General features: G+C 42.4%; 1 protein-coding gene across 1 annotated transcript in view; it reads right to left on the reverse strand.

The window, feature by feature from the left end:
• samd12 (sterile alpha motif domain containing 12) overlaps positions 1 to 22,559 on the reverse strand; it is a 94,036-nt gene that overhangs the window by 57,319 nt on the left and 14,158 nt on the right. The window contains exons 2-3 of the mRNA XM_053861834.1: positions 20,612 to 20,820; positions 15,462 to 15,591 (exon numbers count right to left, since the gene is read on the reverse strand). Coding sequence (XP_053717809.1) covers positions 15,462 to 15,591; positions 20,612 to 20,820 — 339 coding nt within the window. The remainder of the gene's footprint in view (positions 1 to 15,461; positions 15,592 to 20,611; positions 20,821 to 22,559) is intronic.

Consider the following 22,559-nt stretch of genomic DNA (forward strand, 5'->3'; position numbering starts at 1 on the left):
AACCACGGGATGGCGCTCCATCCATTCTGCATTTAATAACGTGACAATTGCTATGTTAAGCAAATTATATGGCTGTGCCTTTTAGTCATGGTGACCAGTACCGTCACTAAGGAGGCGAGCCAAAGGAGTTTACTCATCCTATAGAATCGCAAGCTTTGCAAACAAAAGAAAGCACTGAAACTTTTGAACACTACACCCTGTCGCTGCTCAAAGTCCTCTGTGACTGCTGTGTTCTGCCGGGGGTGGTGAGGCAGAGCTGGGGGTGCGCAACAATGCCAGTGAGTTGGAGTCAGGCCTCAGTCAGGAACCACTTAGAGCAACAGAAATGAATATATCTTCATGATCCGAGAGAATCTGATAATTTGTCACTGTTTCTGAATTACTAGTTCTGGATGCAATGTGTGTTCATACAAAGAACAACATGACACATCGACGCACATCAACTAAACATTGGAGCCCTAGTATTATTTAAGTGAGCATACTCTAGTTGCATACCATTTCATTCATGTATTTACTTTTTGGACACTACCCCACTTTCATGGTCATGAGTTTCTTCACCATGACTGAAAAGGCTGCATAAATCAGATCACAGGCTCCATCCTTCCTTCATTTGAGAACTAGACCACAAGATGCCTCCACCTGGGAAGGGTCACTCCTCCAACCTGGACCACTCTTTCCAAATGAGAACCATTGTCTCAGTTTGGAGAAAATCCTCAACTAGGTGAGAGCCAACCTAGAACTGGTATGCCTCTATATTGAGACGCCAGTTGAGGTCATCTTTTTAGGATGCCATCCTGCTGAGGCACAGCAGGAATAGCTAACCAGTAGGATGCCCCGGGGCAGATCCAGGACATTATAGACGCAATGTCTCTTGGCTGGCCTCAGAAGTAGCTAAAGGAAGTTTCTTAAAGAGTGAGATATTGTAAATACTCCACAAGGGATTCAACATTCCGTCACTGCAAACGCTCATGTAGAACAGCATACCTTTGAATATCCCTAATTCCTGCATCAGTTTCTTTGAAAATGCTCCGCCCTTTTAGAAAACACAATGAATGCAGGGTGTGATTCGTAAGCCTTATTTTTGTTCTTTGTTCAACAGATAGGACGACAATTAAACGTGATGACTGGGAGTTATGTTCGACGACGTCTCAGGAATCATTGAGCGTCTCAATTGAAGTCAGCTGGATGGATCGGATCCATGACTCTTTGCATCACCAGCTCGGCCTGAATCCTCAACACAAACCTGTCTTGAAGCCTATTTATGAACTTCGCTTTACTTCTTCCACAGATACATTCCATGCGTCTAAGCCAGCTGGGGCAATCCATTGCAGTTCGTTAGGGAACGCACAGCCCCATGTCACCACTTAACCACGGAAACGGCACAGCAGGGAGCAGTTGTGATGGCTGAGTACATTTAGATGGAAGCCACTATTCGCCTCTGCAGCCACATGGGCATTAAATGCCAAACATAGTTAAGACAAACTTAAGATGGCTCAATGCATCGTGGCAATGAAAGTTCCCATTACAGAGACGCAGGGGAACACAGTCATAAAGGCTGGGAAGTCAGCATTGTGTAGTCAAAGAAAAAGCACAAAGATAGCATAAGTGAAGCCATACCAAGTCTCAGCATACAATCATCCCCCTGCTGAACACCTGAGCTGACACCACCAGAGCTGAAGACCATCTTGAACTCCCTGCATGAATCATCAAGACCCTCGGAAACCACCATGAAAACAATCTATTCAGCATTCAACAACAGCCTCTCATGGGCTTTTGCTCAGGTTTTCCCATAGTACTCTCCAGAACTGCTCTTGCCTTGACAACGAAAGAACAAGCTGCAACAGATTGTTGCGGTCACAAGGTTTCCGCATCTACATGGAAACGACAGTAGCCACCATTATTACATGAGAAGGGGAAGAGTGTAAACTTGTGACTGTGTGAGGTCCTATATTGTGTGTTACTGTCAGTCAGTTTTATTTGCTCGCTTGTATCTGTGAATTGGTTTCCCTACTTTGCGGGGACCAATTCGTGACAAAACACCGTCCTTGTGAGGACCGTATGAAATTGTGGGGACATTTGTCTGGACCCCACAAGGTTAAGCCTCAATTTGAGGATGAAGACTTCAAAATGACTTGATGATAATAATTACTGAAGGTTGAAGAAACTGGTACCTTCCATGGTCCAAGTAGATTAAGGTTAATAGACGATTACAACAATGACTGTAGCGGCAAGCAGTCAGCCAGTTGTGGAAGCTGGAAGCAGGAAGTGTGTCCAGTGTGTCACAGCATTTTTAATTAAAATGCTGTGACACACTGGACATATTTCTCATTATTTTAACAAATACGAATTAAGACCTGTCCGTCTCTCGACAGCTGCAGTTACGGCAACAAATCGAATTATTGCTGTGATTATTATTTTCAGAGCGGTGAAAAAACTGAATAATAAGACTTGACTTAATTTGAACCTAGTTCCACTTCGCGGTGTAAGCGTGGATGATAAATGTCAAAATGTCTTTAAATATCGCGGTTGTCATGTGTCGGTAAAGGGTAACTGAGTGACATTTCATTTGGGTGTATGATTAAAGCCATACATTTTTTTCCTCACATATCCAACAAGAAAATGTGACATCGAGTCTGTTGAAGGATGCAGTGCACTAGACCTTTTCGAATAAGGGCATGTAAGTACATGGTGCCTGAAAGCGACTTTTCACTCTATCCGTGCTAGAACCATAAAGATAATTACCACTGAGGCTTTCGCTCTCAGGACCTTGACTTTAACAAAAACCTTGTAGCCATGATTCTCGAAGCATAAATGTTTAATTGACAACCTTGACAACCAAGTCTTCACACAGAGTATTAATGCGGACAGGTGGAGTGCTGAAGAGTAAGATAAGCTTGCAAAGGAAAGACAGACAGCAGGATCTCAGCAGTTGGTACCAACATGCTGTCGCTCCCAGTCGGTGATAACTCTTTTGAGGGGTGCAGTTTTATACTGCCTCATAAAAATTCAGCAAGAGAGTGCATTATCATGAGTGTATATTACTGTGAATTGGTAGGACTCTAACTCTACGAGTCATACCCCGATATAGGGGTAGCAATATGATATATTGCAATCTATATAGCAAGATATATTGTAATATTTGTGAACAAGAAAAATGAAAAGCACTACAACAAATAACGCCCAAGTTGTCTATGTATCGCACATTTGTTGCATTTCATTCTCAGGTTTATTGTAGGGCATACGACTGTAATGACGCCACAGATGATGGTCCCTTCAGACTCAGCCATTATTTTGGCTGATATTCCAAACTGGGCTTGACCAATGGTCAGAAGTGTCACGAACTCTAAAACATTTAATCGATACCAATGTACTGGACTAAAAATATTGATACAGTGTAGTAGGGATGGGCGATAACTTATCATGCACACAATCTCCACGATGACAATTCACTGCACACTCGGGTAACTAGGGTTCTGCGTCCCTGATCGCGAACACATTTGGTCTCACAGGCAGCGCTAATGCTACAACCCGGCATCAGTTAGGGACCATCAACAAATTCTATTGTGAGAAAAGACTGACAGTTTCTGTAATGATTTGGAGAATAGACTATGACTAAATGACCATTTATTCACATTATTTCAAATATTTCTTCAATAGCATCTAGGAAATATGTCCAGACTGGTCCGTAGTTAAAGTCAACTGTTAAGAGACATGAGATACAGCAGACAGACGCCCCAATTTAACCCCTGAATAAAACTGTCAGAACCGTCTGTCAGACACTGGCGGCTTCTACCAGAGACGTGACACATTGAATTTCTCATCTCCACACTTAGTTAACTATTATATTTAAACATAAACAAAGAATGATGCTGGAGACAAACTCCACTTATAAGTTTCATCATCAACAGTTTCAAGAGAGACTGTAGTGTGTACATGTATGTACTTATCGTTATTGCCGAAATTACATTTATCGTGATAACTTTTTTTGTGCATATCGTCCATCCCTACAGTGCACAGTCAAGTATCACAATATTTGAGTGTATTAATGTCGCCGTACAGCGCTGGTGTCTCACATTTCAGCATTTCAACAAAGGCACAGCAGACTCAGCCACAAAAATCTGAGAGTATACTCAGATAGCTGGGGTCCAGTCCAGCTTTCACTCCACCACCACAAACTCAGCCAATACCAGTTGAAGCTGGCATCTCTACCACCGTCAACGTCCTCTACTTCCTTCAGTGGCAGAAGAAGTCAGAAATATGCGAGTAGAATTACCATAGTTTACTAGTATTGCTGGATGTTCCATGACTTACAAGCATGGCTCATACTCATTTGGCCCCCGGCATTTGGCCTCAACACATTCTGCCTTCCTCCTGCTTAAATGGGGCACTTGTGTCAAGTGACCATATATAAACTCCATGAGCTCCTCCCACACAGCACAACAACAGATTCTCCTTTCTCCCTCTGCAGACGATAAAGAATGAATGATACATTTTAAGTTACAGTAAATTAAGAGACGCTACAGTTGATCATCACTATCTCTATCAGAAATAAGGATTATTACAGGTGCAGCACAGAATTTATTCAGCTCCCAGATCCCATATATTTTGATCATTCAGATGCTCAGCGGTTCCTCTCTCTTCTCTGAGCAGACCTTGTGTCCAGGAAACAAACAAAAAGAAGTACTTATATCATCTCAAGAAGAATTAAAAAATGACAAACAAGTCAATGGAACTCTAATATGGACCCACGAACAGAAGGACTCACCAACTTTGTGGCCCACAAGCCATCAGGGAGCAGCACAGCATGTGATGAAATGTAGTCTACTACGCCAATAAATCTCTGAAGCTACAACAAGGCCACACGCAAGAAACATGGCTGTAGTTTCAGCCTCTGTATAAGATGCGGGACAATATTACTGGCAAGTAGGTGGCTTGGATTTGACCGGACTGACATGATATGCCAGAGAACAACCAGTATTTGGTTCCATCATTTGCACACAGAGAAGTGCATTATACATGAAGCTCCCTGACTCCTTGACAAAAACCACTTATGAAGACTGGCTGAGTTCAACCAAGCAACACCAAGCGACCAAGCCAATACTGTAACAAACCTTATAGCCACAGAGATAACACCTATTGAAATATTTGCTTGGCTAACATCACATTTAAAGAATATTCTGAACATTGCTATTGTGTACAACCCCCGAACAAAAAATAAAATAAAAAATATTGAGACTGACACGATAATAAGGAATGACTATTATTAAATGTTTTGTTTAACCGGTGCTTCTTCCTATCATGCCAATACTTTCACCAGTTGTGGTTTCCCATTTCCTTTGGCCTGGTCTACAAAAATGAAAATCATTTTAGATCACAGGATAATACAGTACACATGCTTCATCACAAGACAAGTGGGTGGTACTGGCAGGATCGGTCAGGAAGTCACATCTCATTTTCAAAAACACTGCTGTTGTTTCCTGAAGACAGTGGGGCTGGCAGGCTATTTATAACTGGATCAGTATTTCGAATATGTTTGAAACGGTTCATAATGGGTTAAAATCAAGAGAATCTTGAGACATAAAAAACACGTATTGACTTTATGACCTATGAAATAAAGGGCTTAGTGTTCCAATTCATGATGTTTTCTTCTTGAATACAAATGTTGCTCAGGAACTAGTTCCTGTATGCAGCGGAGGAGTACGTCAGCTGTGCGGGACAGAGCAGAGTTGATCTGATTTACGATGAAATCCAACTTCCAAAGGCAGAACATTACCCTGCAGGTTGAAGACGTGGCGTACTTGCACTTCCTTGTTTGAATCCTGTTTTAATTCTGATGCCCTCCACTGTACTGAAAAATGGATGAGCGCTGATATATTTTTAATGTGCACGCACACCAAACACTGGCCTCACATTCACACCGGACCATTTGACGTGCGTACATACAAGCTGGGAATCAGATTAACCACTGCTGTGTGAGCGCCAGTGTTGCGGGGAGATTAATCCACAGCTAGAGCCTCGTGCAGCCGACCGCTTCTTTGATGAATGGAAGCTTATAATACATTAGCACACTTGGATTGGTAAGATGTAAGAAATGTTGAGCAGGTTTTAGACTAAAGCAAACTCTGATCTGGGTAAAGTCAATTAAATCCACCTGTAACCATGTTAGCCAGACGAATGCAGAGGAAGCCAAGACGAAAGTCTCATGTATTTGTGATCAGATGTGCTTTTATTCTCACACAGCGCAGATGTGTGTCCATCTGTGTGTCCTTCCACAAATGATTGTCTCAGCAGCTGCTGAGGTCAATGTTTTGGCACAATAGAAAATGGCCAAAAAAAAAAACAGGTGTTTGTTTTTTGGCTTGAGAGAGACTTCTGATTGCCACATGTGCTTGTCGATATCATGATAAGAATGAGAACAGTCCATCAGGATATGTTCCCTCATTAAAATTCTGTCGGTGCGTCATGCTATCGTATCAAGCAGTTGGGGCGTGTGATGTGGTACGACACGCTATGAGGGCAATGGCTGCAGAACGTGGGGCAGCAGAGAGCTTTACGCCATATGGAGCTGATGTGGAGGTAATAACGGTAAAGGAGGAAGAGAGATTTAGGAGCTAAACCTGGACGCTGGAAACTGTGGAGTGGGTCACCGTGGAGGAAGGTGTAGCTGCAGTTCCCGTAGCCTCAATTCATTTAATTCAAAGTTATTTTGCTAGCGGAGGTAAACACTGATGAGTACTCAACCTCTATACTGAACATTATTTGTTAGCAGTGATCAATTCTATTGTATTCTATCGTTATCACTATCCAAAGGCATCAATACACATGATCTGATCCAACAGCTACCAGCTTAGTGACAGCAGCCAATATGTGGAGCAGGCTAGTAGCTTTTGATCAAACACAAAGAAAAATATAGATTTTCATGCTCTGACTTTTTTTCATTTCCTCTGAGCGGAGGAGTTGTTCTGCCTGCTGCTTTTGGTTTCCAGTTAAAATCGGATTTCATTCATCCACCTTGGAAATTCTGGAACAGATTTTATACCCGCCGTGAGACTCCTGTGGGTCAGCAGTACGTACAAATTGAGCAGGTGAAGGGTAATGGAATAGCCTTTATTGTCAGTGCACCACAAGTAGTAACAACAAATTAAATGTAATGTAAATGATACAGCGTAATAGTGTAATGTTGCATTACAATCTGACAGACCGCTCCTCTTTTCATCAACTATATGTCCCGGGAATGAGAATATGGGGTAAAGGTTAGCTACTGATAGCACTCCTCCGCTCGTCTACAACAACAAACTCCATTAGCATTGGTTTCACCTGAGGTTCGGTCTGGTTAGCTTTCGCTTGGCTAGCCTCTTGGTAGTGCTCAAATTTGGTGTGGTGATGAGGGAGGCCAATAGTCTTGTCAAAGTCGTAGCTGCACATGTTGCAAATTACAGTTCAGTTGTCATTTCCCTTGATGGAAAAGTATGGCCCAGTGACCGCCATCGTGGCTGGTTGGCGTCTATGCAGCATCACAACAAGTCGTGTGAATTTCCAGGGAAATGCCAATAAGTGTTTTGTTTTGTCATGGTGACACCATGCTGTTAGGAGTGATGACATTGCTCCTCATGTATGACTATCAATAGCATCTTACTGAAAAAAAAAAGTTGCCCTAGCAACTTCTCCGCTGAGACCGGAGCTTTGTGCGGCAGCAGATACAGACTGTTGAGTCAAACTGGAGAACAGTGGAGAAGTGGCTAAAGCAACATTTGAGCGCCTTAATGTCAATAAAACACCTGTCATTTCAAGGACTGAGGCTCAGTCTTGGCGGCATTGAGCTTGTTTGCCCGTATCCATCCAAACTGTGGTGATCAAGCTGTCATTGGTCGACTGGGTTGCAGAGCATCATGAGATGTCACTGTAACTGAGTTTATTGTTACAGTTACAGTTGTAACATGGTTATGCCAAGCTACCCAAGCTAGAAGCACTATTGTCGACTTGCTTGAATCTCCCCTCTACCCATGCTGAGGCCACAGAAGCCTCAATCTCACAAGAAAACAATACTGCCTTTTCGATATTAGACGTTAATAAAATATTGACTGCAAAAGACAGGACATGGACGCCGTATGACCATTCACAGAGCTGGTTTTGACAATGTATAGTTGACATGCCTCAGGCATATTTTAAGATGCTACCTAGACACCTTTGGACTTTTGGTCAGAAAAACGCATTACATCTTCATGGTGGGGTCTCTCAAAGAGAAAGAAGCACGGTTCTCTTTGCCAAAACTGTTCTAGCTGAGTTAGTCTGGAGACAAAGCTAGAGAGGCCAGAGAGTTTGTGTACATGTGATAGGCGAGACAGCGTTGGCTATTGGCTGAGGACATGAAGAGGATGACCCGGGAAGGTGGAGGACTTGTTGTGGCGACCCCTGAAGGGAGATGCCGTGAAAAGAAGTCTTGAAATCCATAAATATTTAACATATATTTAATGGCACATCTTCTTAATATAAAAATTGAAACCCAACATGCGTGTGTTGACGCTGAATAAACCTGATAAATTCGGGTGACAGGAAGCAGACCAGAGGTCAGGCTTTATAAAAACAGTGATATTACAGAACATTTCTTATTTACAGAAAGACCTGATGAATTCATCCACCAGTGTTTTGTTTTCTTGCTTTCCTGTTTGACTAAAGAATGTTTCCTTTTATCAGACAAGTTGCTGCTGAATTACTTGGGGCCGACAGTTCAAGCGAGTTCTTGTCATTGATTTACTTCAATCGTCGGTGTGATAATATTGTGACGTCATTATGACTGTAGAAAATCTTTCCCCCGAGTTCCCTGCTCAGCACATGATGAGTGGTAATTGAACCGACCAGGTATAGGAAATGGTGAGTTTAGGCCATTTATTTTGCCAATATTCTCAATCGGCCAGTGTAATTACAGTTTAGTAGCCGCTAATGTCTAATTACAACTTTAAGAAGCTCTAATGCATTTTTAATGACAGCAGGGTGTTTAAGTCAAATGAAAGGTGGTCTCTGTCAGGGGTGGTGGGGGAGGGAGGGGGGCAGAAAGGAGGATGAGAATCATTGATTTTTTGAGCGCTGAGCTCTGAGGCAGCCGCTGCATATTGAAGTCATTCTGTGAACATGAAGCTCAGATGCGCAGGGAAATGCGTTTCCCTCACTGCTGGTCCATTGTCGGGCCTGGGCGCAGAGACCTCCTTTATAAATGATCATTTGCAATAGAGGACATGTATTGATTTCTTACTTTATGAAGGGAGGAACAAATTGCAGTGATGATTAGAAGTGATGACCTGTGTCAGTTGAAAAGGTGCTTTGTGGCACAAAAACACCAGGAAGTATAAGCCCAGGCATGTGTTGCATGTCCAATCTACTGTATAAAGCATTGCCTCCACCTCCCCGGGGCTCGAGCGAAGGGATGGCAAAGGCCTTCCTTGGCCCAGCCTCACCTGTCCAGCCCTCCAAGAGGAAACCAGAGCACATCCTGATGGGACAGCTTTCTTGCTACTCTTTCCCGTCTCCTTCTAGTCTTCACTGACCATGCCGGCATCTGGTGCGTATGAGTGTCACGTCGTCATGTTGCTGTCTCCAGGTGATACAGAAAGAATGACTTTTGTATAATATTTGGCTACACTTTAGATTATGGACACACCATTTTTTGGTGACCATTCCAGCGGTTCAAAAGTTCCCAGCTTTCCATGGTGGCTCCGTGACAGGTCTGTGAAAGGTCACCGACTGGTTCATGACCACTCCTTTGATGGACCCCTGCAGGGCCACAGAGGCCCTTCGCGATGAGTAGTCAGCAGGGAATGCCCCTAAACAGCCTGAGCTGCAATGTCTCCTTCATCCACTGGGAGGCGCATGGATACATTTGGCCTTCAGCAATTTCAATAGTGGGACAGTACCTTTCTGTTTAGTGGGTCAGCGATTGCTTACCAAACACAATAACATGAGACTGAACCCATATGGACTTGATAGCCATGTGTAGCAAAACCGGTTTCCTGCATGCACCCTTGACAGAAACGCTGCACCGATTTCGTTATTGTGTCAAAATTTAAGGGTGTCCGAAAACTTTTCTCCGTCAGTGTCAATGCAGAGAGTTCATGTGTACTCTCCTCCTGATAGTCAGCGAACAGCTGTGCCCCAGTCACAGCATTTGATAGTGAGCCAGTGTTATTGAATCGGCCGACGAACAAACACATTGTTTGAAAAGAGCAGATGCGAGGAGCGATCTGTTAAAATCAACTCTGATTCAGCGCTTCTGTAATAGCTACTAAATATCATTGTTGGAAGTGTGTTTGCTTAAGTTAAATTAGGAACCAAGGTTCTCTCCTTGTTTTTTGTTTTGTGTTTTACTCGCATCCTATGAGTGACGTGAGATCAGATGCCAAACGACAGCAAACTTGTGGCGACTTTGATCAGAACAAAGTCAAATCTAGCTACAGAACAGAACAGTTTGCCCCATTAAATTGGATATTGTGTGTGTCCCGGGTTGCAGCAGTGCGAGTTCTGAGAGATGCATGAAGCCAGCTGAACACTAAAATAATATTGTTCAACTGCGCTTCCGTCATAAAAACAACAGAATTTTAATGGAAGACTAGTCACAAATAAGAAGCTCAGCTACATGGTCATATTTTAATGGGCTCCCGCATCATTCACCAGAGACAGCTGCCTCGTTTCATACATACACAAGACGTATTTACACCTCCGGGAATATGTGCGCCTGAGCATCCGCTCGCTCTCTTTGTCTACATGCGATTGCTTTCCTCTGAAATGTTCTGGTAGTCCTTTGCTTTTCCTTATTCAGAGTAATTGAGTAAAAATTATCTGCATAATATTTCTGACTGACTGGGCTGCAAATTGCCCGATGAGCCGTGTTTTAATTGGCTGCTGTTAACGAAGGCTTGATCGGAGGACAAACTCAGAGACTTCCTGCATATCATTATCTCCTAATTGCGCGTGTGGCGTTCATATAAGCATGAGTATTCATTATCGTCTCCCTCACAGGTTTGATCCTGGAAAAATAATTACACCTCAATAACAACCACAGGTCGTAAAGTTGAGTCATAATGAGCGAGCTCAGAGCTAATGCTTTAATCACCAAAACGCTAATAAGGGAATGTTTCATTCATTTACAGATCCGATCGACATGGAACGCTCCTGCGGAGAATAAAGAGAATTAGTTTCACCTACTCTACCTACTCTACGCCGTACAAACATCCTGCGTGATGAACCCAAGATTTTACATTTTGATTCATCAGTCCACAGTACCTCTTTCCAGTCTTCAGTTGTCCAATGGCAGTGTTTCTCTTTGTCTTATTCTGACCTCTTAGCAATGATTTTCTTGCTGCAACTCGTCCAGTCAAATCTTGGGTTCATCACGCAGGATGTTTGTACGGCGTAGAGTAGGTGAAAGGATGCTTCCACAGTGTGTGGCTTCAACTGTCAAACATGGAGGAGGAAGTGTGATGGTCTGGGGTTGTTTTGCTGGATCCAGGGTTGGTGACTTGTTCAGAGTGAGAGGCACCCTGAACCAAAACGGCAGCCACAGCATCCTGCAGCGCCATGCAATACCCTCTGGCATGCGTCTAGTTGGTCAGAGGTTCATCTTACAGCAAGATAATGACCCAAAACATAAGTCCAAGCGATGCCAGAACTATCTTGCGAAAAAAGCTGGTACCTTGAAAACACGGAGTGGCCAGCAGTCGCCAGACTTAAACCCCATTGAGCTGGTTTAGGATGAAATGGACAGAGGAGTGAAAGCAAAGCAACCCACAAGTGCCACACATTTATGGGAACTTCTGCAACAGACATGGGAAGAACCTTCTGAAGAATATTGGACTTCTATTGTAGAAAGAATGCCTCGTGTGTTCAGCTGTTATATCTGCCAAAGGTGGCTGCTTTTATGAGTCAACAGTTTAGAGTACATTTTGGTCTATAAATTGATTCCATCATTTCTTTTTTGACTCCAATTGCTTATTTGTACTATGCTTTCACGTCTGAGAGCAATGAGACATTAAAGGGCATGATTTTCAGTGAAAACATTGGAAAAATTGGTTGTGTATATATTCAGAATCCTGGGATACTGATCAATGATGAAGTGTAGGTTCAGCTGTGAGTCTCAGTCTCTGGTCCCTTCACACTTGCTGGACGCACCTTTCCCTCATCACCAGTAACACACATTGAAATGGGATCAATTCATCTTTGATCTCCTGGTTTTAGCCCGCGCCCATGGGCCTAGTATTCCATTAAGTCTGTCATCTCTCCTCCCTCAAATGTTCTAATTTCTCGTCCTTGCTGGTGTTTGAGTTAGCCACTTCCTCATTAGGTCTACTCGCTCTCATGAACATTAAAGCTTCCCTGTCTTCTCTGCTACAGACCATATTTTCTAATCATTCTGAAAGGTGCTCTATTTTGGGGAAAAAAAAGTCTTGTTTGAGTTAACACATCGTAGCACTTTGGTAATTTATCTGCATATGCCGCTCTCCTGTGGCTCCGTCTGCGCCGCTCATCAATAACCACCAGTGAAATTTGGTTCAGTAAAAAAGCAGTACAGCAAATGAAACACAACATTATGGGGCTGATTTATTAAACTAAACCTGTTTGCTCACATTAAAAACGGTAATAACAGATTTATCAAGACCTCACTTGGGTCTTTCAGAGGGATAGAATATCCTGTGTGTCCCAGTTAGGACTTGAGCTGCGAGGACTTTGGTGTTTTCTGGCAGGAGAAAAGGTAAATCAATACATTCCACACCCAGGGAGTAAAACTTAAGATCGGAAAGTACACCAGGTTTTGTGCGACTGGTCCAGGGCCAAAGACTATTGAGCAGAGCGCCACCTAGTGGGCTGTGATATGAACACTTTTTTTTTTGTAATCGCAGTTAGTTATTAATAAACAGATATATTCTCACACAAAGGGGCTTCAATGGGGCGAAAATAAGCATTGAACAAAACTCAAGGTAGATGCAGGTAACTGCATGAAAGACTATTCAAGCCAGATACGTCAAATTCAGTCATAAAAGAGGCCAGAAATGTGGCCTATGTTGAGGGCAAAATTGGAACTATAAGTAATGGCTATTTTTCGGATGAGCTTTTGCCATATGAGTTCACACCGAAGCCTCTTTGTACAGTAGTTATGACGGTCAATATCTGTGGAAGCCACAGGGGGTTGCAAAGAGTGTTGATATTTAAGATTTGTGTTATCTAATATGGGCGGAACAAGAGTTTGTGCCATGGAATTTTGCAAAAAAAAAAGGACCAAATACATTTGAAGATTAAAAATAAATATTTGAGCATGTCTTCTATTTGTACTCTGCCAAATTGATTTCGCCAAATGTACTTTCACCCCCCATACATGAGGGTTTCTTCCATCCAACTTACCTCCGAGTCTGTGTCAGACACAGCAATGACTCACGATACTCTGATCAGAGTTTCAAACAGACTCTTTGGTTTGCTTGTTCTTTCTTTTTTTTTGAGGGGGACCTTCCAGCAAAAGACTGCAGACCACATATACCAGTCCCGATGATAGCCACGAACCTTGGTGAAAGGAATGTCCGTAAGAGCGCAATTCTAAATGAGTGAAAAAAATGACGGCAGATTTTCTCTGAATTAAATGTCTTTCCTTAATTCATGTAAATGAATCCTGAAATTATTAACCTTTTCAATGGTCAAATTTCATTGACATTTTATGGAAATGTCTCAACTCTCTGTCCAAACTGACAATATATTAGCATTGAAAAGGCGTTATTCCCATTAAAGGGTATTAAGGGTATTGAGTTGAGTCATATTACGGTGTAGTTTCCTCATAAAAAAGGACTGTCAACGGTGGCCAGTCAAACCAGATGCACTTTCATGGGCTTTCATGAAATACTAATTCTCAAAATGAGATTGATGTATCTAATACTGTTTTTTTTATTTTTTTATTTTAGGGCTTCTTATGATGCTTTAATGACTGAACCTTTTCAGCATATCTACATAAGTGCTTGAAAGGCCATTCAAACCAGGCATTTCAGACTCAGACATAATGTAGTCAATCCAGTGTACAGTAACTGAGGGCTGAACTGGGAAGGGAACTAAGTGGAATGCACTATGTTAACTTCTACAAGTTTTTTACAACCATGTCCTTCCACTTACATCAGATGTACTCAAAAGGGGTCTGACTCAAAACAGTGAATGACTCCCAGAGCGTGCGCCCCATCTTGGCACGCTACTGCGTTACGTGCCGGGTTATACTGTCGCAGTGTATTATGGTATCTCTAGCATAAGCAGTGGGGGTGCTTTTTCACGCCATGCAATTCATGACTGACTCATACGCAATGATGGAAATGCAACGCATAAATGAAAAAAGCATAGAGATGAATTGATGATGGTAATACTCTTGACTTAAACTACAAAGAATCATGTCACGTATTTCAATAGTTGGGAAAAAATCTACTTCAATGTCTCAGATGAGACTCCAAAACGATATATCTCAATGCCAACCCGAGAAAAAAAAAAGATTTTTCGCCTTGAACCATTTGAAACAACAGTGTATAGTGTGTTCATTTGAAATCTAATGAAGTTCCATGTTGTGATCCAAAGTTTCTACCAGAACAACCTTGAAGTTCCTACACATACTGCACATGCTTTGCAGGCTTATGTTAGACTTGACTCTTGCTTGCTGAAAAGAGCCACAGGAGGAAATGGTGTGTGGGTAGGCATTGATTTGTTTTATAGCCCATGTTATTGTCATTCTGCTGCATGCTAACCAAGCCTGCACATGAAACTGTCCTCTCCATTACCCCCTTCAATATTTGATGGAAATAGAGCAACTAAGCAAAGTCATAACAGTGACTCACTAGATAACTTAAATGGCTGTTTTCACTTGCCAAGTGGAGTTAAATGAAAAATGTATTAGAGGTCCATCAAGTGTGCAATGAACTGTGCCATTCCTCCGCACATCTGTCTGGTGCCTCTCGCAACAAACCAGAAAGAGTCACAGTTTCAGAGCATTTCACGGGGCGTGCTAAATCTCCGACCCCTCAACATGAGCACAACAAAATGCACCTCGGGGTAATTTAGGTGCGAGAGTGATTATGATGGCGAGAGATCTATCCTGCCGGCCAGTCTGCAAGTCGCCACGGCCCTGGACGTGACAGACAAACATTCATTTGATCAGCCGCACTGAGAGCGCGGAACAATTAGGCGGCTGCTACGATGAGGGTGGGTGTGTTGCGACATGCCATGGTGACCTTGAAGAGCCTTGTTAGGGAAAATGATTGACATGTTGACTATTGTTTGTGATCACAGAGACGATGGAGGAGGCTGAGTGGAAGAAGCAGCTGGGTGAAAATAGCAGGAGCAAGTCACGTGATGAAGATGCATAAATAATATGTTTAGCAGTGTGTGTTTTTACGACATGGAGTTTGGTGAATCAGGCTGTTAAGAAGTCAAATGCACTGTTGAAAAGTGAGCACCTGTGATGTCGTGCTGCTTGAAGGAGTCGCTGTAGATCTGATGCTGGTTGGGGCAGTGTTTCTTCAGCCACTTGCAAACATCTTGTTGGGTCCAGAGGGCCACTGGCTTGGAGAGCTTCACATAGCCGGGCTGTGACAGGAAGACAAACCTCCATCAATAATGGTACAGACTCCTGTGCCGCTCTCCTCCCTGTGTCCCAACCAAAAAACATTTATCATCATTAGCTCCCACAAAACTGCTAATGAGGACCCGATGCACAGTCACCGATTTCAAAGCCGCACAATTGGTTTGTAAAAACCATGGTCTTAGTCCTGGCTACTGATCTGATTTCCAGGTCATGCACAGAAGCTTATGTGGAAGCACCTGAGAACCTGAGGACTGCAAAGAGTGTTGATATTTTAAACATTTACAATCGTCTCCCTTTACACAAGTTTGGTTTTTACTCATTATTTATTTTCTTTTTTTGATGTCACTTTAATGACTGAATGTTTTCCGCAAAAAATATCTGATTAAAATAGCAGATAAAATCAGTCTCCATGTGTTATTGGAATGATAGTGCAGATGAGTTGCAGTATGGTGAGTGGGGGGGTGGGAGGCAGACAGCGGGACAGCGGAGCACGCCGTACATCACAGTCCTCCCCAACTGTCTACCTTAAAAGGCGGAGTCCTGCTTGACAGACAAAGAAGCCCTTCATGTTGACAAAAACAGCTGGAAACGCTCGGGCCATATGCTGCTATCTGGTGCTTCCCCACCAGGGGCTTCCAAGCCTGGGACATGATCTGTTGGAGCATTCTACTATTATTGCAATGTTTCATCCAAAAAGGTTTTGCTCTGACTGTTTTTCCCTATAAACACTTGCATTGCAGCTTAGATTGAACAGTGCTGAGTCAGTCCAGTTTCCTTCAATCCTCAAAAACCTCTGCAAATGCTGTTTCGGATTTAACCGTATTTACTCTCTACTGACAAGCTCAGGGATAAGCAACAAGATCTGGACCTGGTGAGCAATAGCGGAAAGGGGCCACACACTATGCATCCGTCCACCAAACAAATGATGACGCAGCGTTTTTGGATATTGATTTGTCAGGGAAGAGTGTTGAGTCATCAGTTGGATCAGACCAAATGGGTCAGCAGGGTATCATGAAGACCCTCTCGAAAACAATTCCTCCTAAAGCTTTAGCTACCAACAGTGGCCTCACCTGAATAGCCAGAAAACACTGAACAGACCAAAAAAAAAACCCACACAGTTAAACATATTTCCCACCACTATGCTATATATTTGGTCCTGCTTCGCTATTCTTTACTCTCTATACCTCTCTATATATCTCTCTTGTTCAAATGGCAACCTCCAATAATTTTACTTTTCTTTTAAAGAGTGGTTTGTGTATGTGAACATTCAAATCAGGAATACGAATTGTGAATTAAGACTGTGACTCCTGCATTTCAACTGTTGCAGCCAAACATGTTAAATTACTGCACATGGATGAAAAGGGAACACACAGTATTGATCCACACTTTCATCCTAATGTAAAACCACTTTAGCACATGACTTTTTATACAGTTGTGATAGTGTGGACCAATTCCCCATGACCCTTTGTAAAGGTTTATTGCAAAAGTTGCACACTGCAACATGGCTTTAAAAGAGAACTACCTAATATTTTCCTGAGTTACTAGTCACTGGACTAGGAATTGTTTGGTCTTTTGGATTCTTTACTGCCGTATTTACTGATCATTTTGATGACAGTGTAATATAGAATTGTACAATGTCACAGACAGCTTTATTCAGTCTTAAATTAATACATCAACAGTTAGTTGAGAAAGCAACAGAGGAACAGCTGATACTATTTTTCATGTTGTTGATGTTTTAAATCGATCACAAGCCCCAGAATCCAGTCATTACTTAATATATACGGTTCTTGCGACAAACTATTGAATTACTCTGCAGAGCCAGTGTCTCCCACGGGTCATGAGTTTGAATGGAATTAAAAGAATAATTGGCCAATTAATTCTATTAAGCACCACATCTATAACTACTAGAATATATTAAAAAAGATGGAAATATATTGAGAATACTTCATATCCCCTGAACACCTTGATGATTCAATTGCTGTACTAAAGTAAAGTCATTAACAAACTAGTTCCATAAGAGAACAGAAACAGAACTTTGCAAAACATATGTTCTGTGAATGATTGTAAAAGCAGAATCTTTTGTCAGACCAATGCGTAGGTGCTAATGAAGAATCCCGTACTGCCATATGGCACGTATTATTAGCTAGTTGGCAAGACACTAAAGCAGGCAGCTCCCGGCTCCTAATGCATTTGCCTTGTAGTTTACGTTGGACGGTGACTCTGCAGGGACGCTACAAGGTTATGCATAAAGAAGAAAACACATTAACCATTTAAGTGTATTCTAGTCTTTGCTAACTACCCCGGACAAATAGCGGAAGGTTGAGTGGAGGAAGGGAGAAACAAGAAATGCATGGTGTCAAATAAATAGGGCAATACGCTGCACTAGCATACATGAATGCATTAATAAGGGTCTCTTAGGCAGCACTACACACTGAAAAAAACCATTTTAAAATGCATTGTTTCAAGAAGAAAATCTGTTCTCACTGATCAGATCGGACGATGAACATTTTTCATTATTTTATAAAATGTTTTTTTTTCATTAATTTAATTTTATTAACATTTTAAGGTTCATTGATATTCCAGTTTTGTATTGAAAGCACAAGAAGAACAACAAAAAGTTTGTTGCTTGAGTTTTATTTCTCTGGAGATGATGAAATCAACGTACTGTATTTTTTTTTTTTTTTTTTTTGTCATGTTGAGCCAAGACAGTTTCATTGAGCCAACAAGACAAATTGCAGCCATTGTAAAGCATGCAACAAACTAAAAGCTCACTGTGGATCTAAACAGCACTGTGTCCTTGGGTATCAGTCATCCATCACCCATATACATCTTACCACTCACACATGCCATCTGCTTGAAGATTATATTGCGTTATATGCCCTCTAAAAACATGACATGGTGGCAATACAGAACAGCAGCAATGTAAAAAAAGGCACGTATTGCAGTGAGCTTAGTTTCCATGATCCCATTTGTGAGTCAGTGCCCATCTGCGTTTCACACTCTGCTCTGATTGAGCCCAAAGCTGCTCCTGAAGCCGCTGCACAGTGCTGGTGCCAGTCACCAGTGCCAGAGGCTGGCGAGAAGAAAAGCGTGACTCCATTCTCCTGCCTTATTCCAGATGCCCGGCCAATTAGAGTGACAGTGCAGAGGTGATACAGTATAAGAAGCTGGCTCTTCTTGAATTCATCCAAATAGCGTTCTAAGACGACATGCGTGGGATTGAAAACTGCAACTTCTCACCTGAATCCCTGCATGATCCTCTGCTTAAATTACTTTATTAGCGACTATCAAAGTTACACTGGCAAATTCACGGCCTCCATCACCAACCAGTCCTGGTAAAGTTCGGGTGAACTGAAGGTTGAAGCTAATACATGGACACATAGTTACATAAAGGGATCAAGATCTCAAGAAAATCGGCTCAGTTCGGCTCGCAGGAGGACGTCACGGTTCACTCATCTTCTCAGCATGAAACTGACGAGCCACTCACTGGTAGAACAAAAGGAGCATTTGCCTTGCGCGCTTGACTTTAGCACCGTGTGTGATTGCTCAGCAGTGTGGGCACAATCTCAGAAACACGTATGTAGATCGCTCCCCCGCTCCAATCCAGTGACCCGCCAAGGAGATCAATAAAACACATTTCAGACAGTAGGTCTCTGGGTAGAAATGTTCATCGTGAAAAGCAAATATATATATATATATATATATATATATATATATATATATATATATTTTTTTTTTTTTTAATTTCACAGTAGGAACCGGGCTTCCATTTCACACCAGGTGGGGGGTGTAAATGGGAGTCAGTAAAACTGCAATATGGTCCGACATTTCACCACAGTTCACAGTAACTTCTCCCTTCCTGTACAAAGCAGCCTCTGTGAGTAGGTTATAGTGAACCTCCTACACTTTTCAAGTGGTATGCAAGACGGACAAGCAGAAGCCCTTCACTGGTGATGGTGCAGTTAAAAAAGGCTTAATGTGGGTTGTAATTTAAAAGAATATTCCTTCATTGTTAAGATAGCTGTGTCTAAGTTTGCCATTTTTTTGTAATATTGATCAACAACATCTCTACCCGAGTGAAGCTTCTATAGCTGGTGGACAGTGTGGTTGGTGCAAACTGAGCGTCTATACCTCAACCTGTCACAAAACTGGTAACTGTTGATGAATAGTTTATGAACGTTTGCCCATCTCTTAGGAGCCAAAACTCTAGGCCAACAACATTATTCAGTGATATTCACCTTTACCTTAGAAGTTACTTTTTAATTTTGACCAATGATTATACGTTACGTATGATCGGTTAGGTCACTCTTCATCTCAGAAAGAAAAGTATCTCAAGAAAATAATGACGAAGTCGCCCAACCAATTGCGCGTCTTTATCGGTCGTGTGCCGCCCTCTAGTGTTCTTTACAGGTACTACAGCTGTTTTATTTTCGGCGTGTGTTGCAAGTGAGAAACAGAGCTCAGTCCTCTGTCATCTTCACTCCAGTTCTCTTCAACAGTTCTAGCAACTTGCACTTCTTTAAAAGTTTGTACTCATTTCCAGTGATCACACTGAAGCATACAGCAGCACATACTGTATGTGGGTTTAGTCCCGCTCTACAGCCTGAAGAGAATAGTGATCCAGATCATTCTTCATTATCTTACACTCCTTACCAATAGTAAAGTATGAAGAGACTGCAAGCTACACTGGGAAAGAGGCATGGGACAGTCCAGCACAGGACACACAGGAGCTGAACCACTGAAGCACATCATGGTATCTCTGTCAAACACCAGTTTTCTAAACTCAGTCTCATAGTGAATAGCAGTGAGTCAAATTCAGACAAGAGAGAGGCATACTTTGAGCCTTTTTTGTGTCTTAATTCAGTTTGTGGGAAACACAGGTTTCAAATACCGTTGGATGCCATCATTCACTAGCACAGAATTTGGCAAGAAATATGTTGAATCTACAGGCAGTGGTAGTCCACCATGGACATCACACAGAGATTACGTTCAATATCACATGATAACGTAACGTTGTCCTACCCGAGTCAGCTCAGACTCCGAAACAGAGCGGTGCGGTGGAGAACGACGGTGGTACATGGGAGGTCCAAGGTCAGGGTAGGTGGGACTGTCATCGTCCAGCAGGATCCTTCCTCCATCCACACACTCTTCCTCCTCCTCCAGCTGTGAGGTCATGTCTTCTGGGCACATTTGGTGGTCGATACCATTCTGGCTCAAGTTGCAGTGAACAGCTGGATGAATGAGAGAAATATGGCATTAAAACACATGTGGGTTCTTATCTGTGTCCCAGTGATGACTTTGCAGAAACACTATTTTTTGGGAGAGCAGCCACTCAACATGCTCATGATAAAAATAAAACAGAACCATGGCTAAACTAGAGCACATTTAATAGAGACAAAGCTACACCATCAATTGCAACCACAGGCAACACTACATTTCATTGCCATTTGTCTCAAGTCACTTCATTTTACACTACATTTCCTGAACACGAGCTTGCAGAGACGAGCTCCGCCACTAGATAGCGCCAAAACTTCGTCGTAGTTTGACTTACAAAAGACGCGCATCTGCTTCAGCAGAATGCTGAAAACAAAAACAAATTTATATTGTTAAATACGCAAAAAGCCTAGAAAACTACACTGTAGACTTTAATGATGGATTCATTCATATTTTGTGCTGAAAAGATGACATCTTCCCCTCATTTCATGTAAAATGTCCTGTGTTACAGAAAGGATTTGTACAACCAACAACGCATCATTGATGCCAAAGATTAAAGGATTTCAGCAAATAGCGGAGAGTAACACCAGGAGGCAACTAGTTATTTGATATAAACAAGGTAAAACAGACAGACGGACAACACAGATAGAATGGATGCATCTGTTTCAGCACCCAGCACCTCTCATGTCATGAGGATATCGCGGAATTGGTGGCCTTTCTTGATCAGGTGTTGGTGTGCCAGGTTACTACACCGGAGAGGTGAGTGCCACCGCACTCAGTGGTGGAAGTTCAAGTCAATGCTGACTGTCAGGGTCAGGACCTCCAGTTACACAGAGAAGAAGAGGTTTCAACGTCATTCAGCCTGGACAATAACTTCGGAATTGCAGCGTTGAAGTCAGACCTTTACTCTAAAACCAGCAGGGTCATGTAGGAGGCCAGGTGGATCATGCACTGATTCAACCATTGGTGTATCTGAACTTTAGTTTCACACTTATCCTTTCATTCTCTCTACTGTCAGCGCCTGTTTCACCAAAGCTTTTACACACGGACAGATATCTACACATTGTCTTCCATGGTCAACTGTCTTCTAGCTAGTGACTGGCCAAAATGATCAGTTCTTCTCTCGAATGAAGAGCTGAACTGTAGCCAAATTCTGAGAAAGAACACCATTGATCTATCTGGCTTGAAGATGTCGACAGAGAAGCAACAAGTCTGAGTGGCGACAATGAAAGCCAGTTCCAAGAGAGACAGAGTGGCACTGTAGGAGGAAGTCATGAAAGGGAGGTGCAGCGCCAGTACAGTAGGTCTGTGAGACAGTGGCGAAGCGAGCTGTAAGAGGGAGTCAAGGTGACAGCACGATTACAATAGATTGCCTTGTAAAACTGGAGTCTCCATGGAGCTGGATGTTTGGAATAGTTAGCAGTGAGAGTAAGGACAAAGTGGAGGAGGAGGATGAACAAGAAAGGAGACAAAGTTTGGGAGGTCAGACTCAGATGGAGAGGAGAGAGGGTTGAACCAAGAATGTTGGAGATGGAAGGAAAGGAAAACAACTAATGGGATTATGGGATGATTGAGGATAGGAAGAGGACAGGTTGGTTCAGGTGGAGGAATCGTACGTGCTGTGGCAACCGCAAAAGGGAAATGCCATGAAAGAGAGAAGTCGATGGGATTCATGTACAAGAGACTATATACAGAATATGATTTGTTATGCAAGATCAAGCTTGCTACCCATTCTTGTATAGACGATTAGAGGTTT

Source organism: Synchiropus splendidus, chromosome 4 (genome assembly GCF_027744825.2).
Source record: "Synchiropus splendidus isolate RoL2022-P1 chromosome 4, RoL_Sspl_1.0, whole genome shotgun sequence".
Taxonomy (NCBI): Eukaryota; Metazoa; Chordata; class Actinopteri; order Syngnathiformes; family Callionymidae; genus Synchiropus; species Synchiropus splendidus.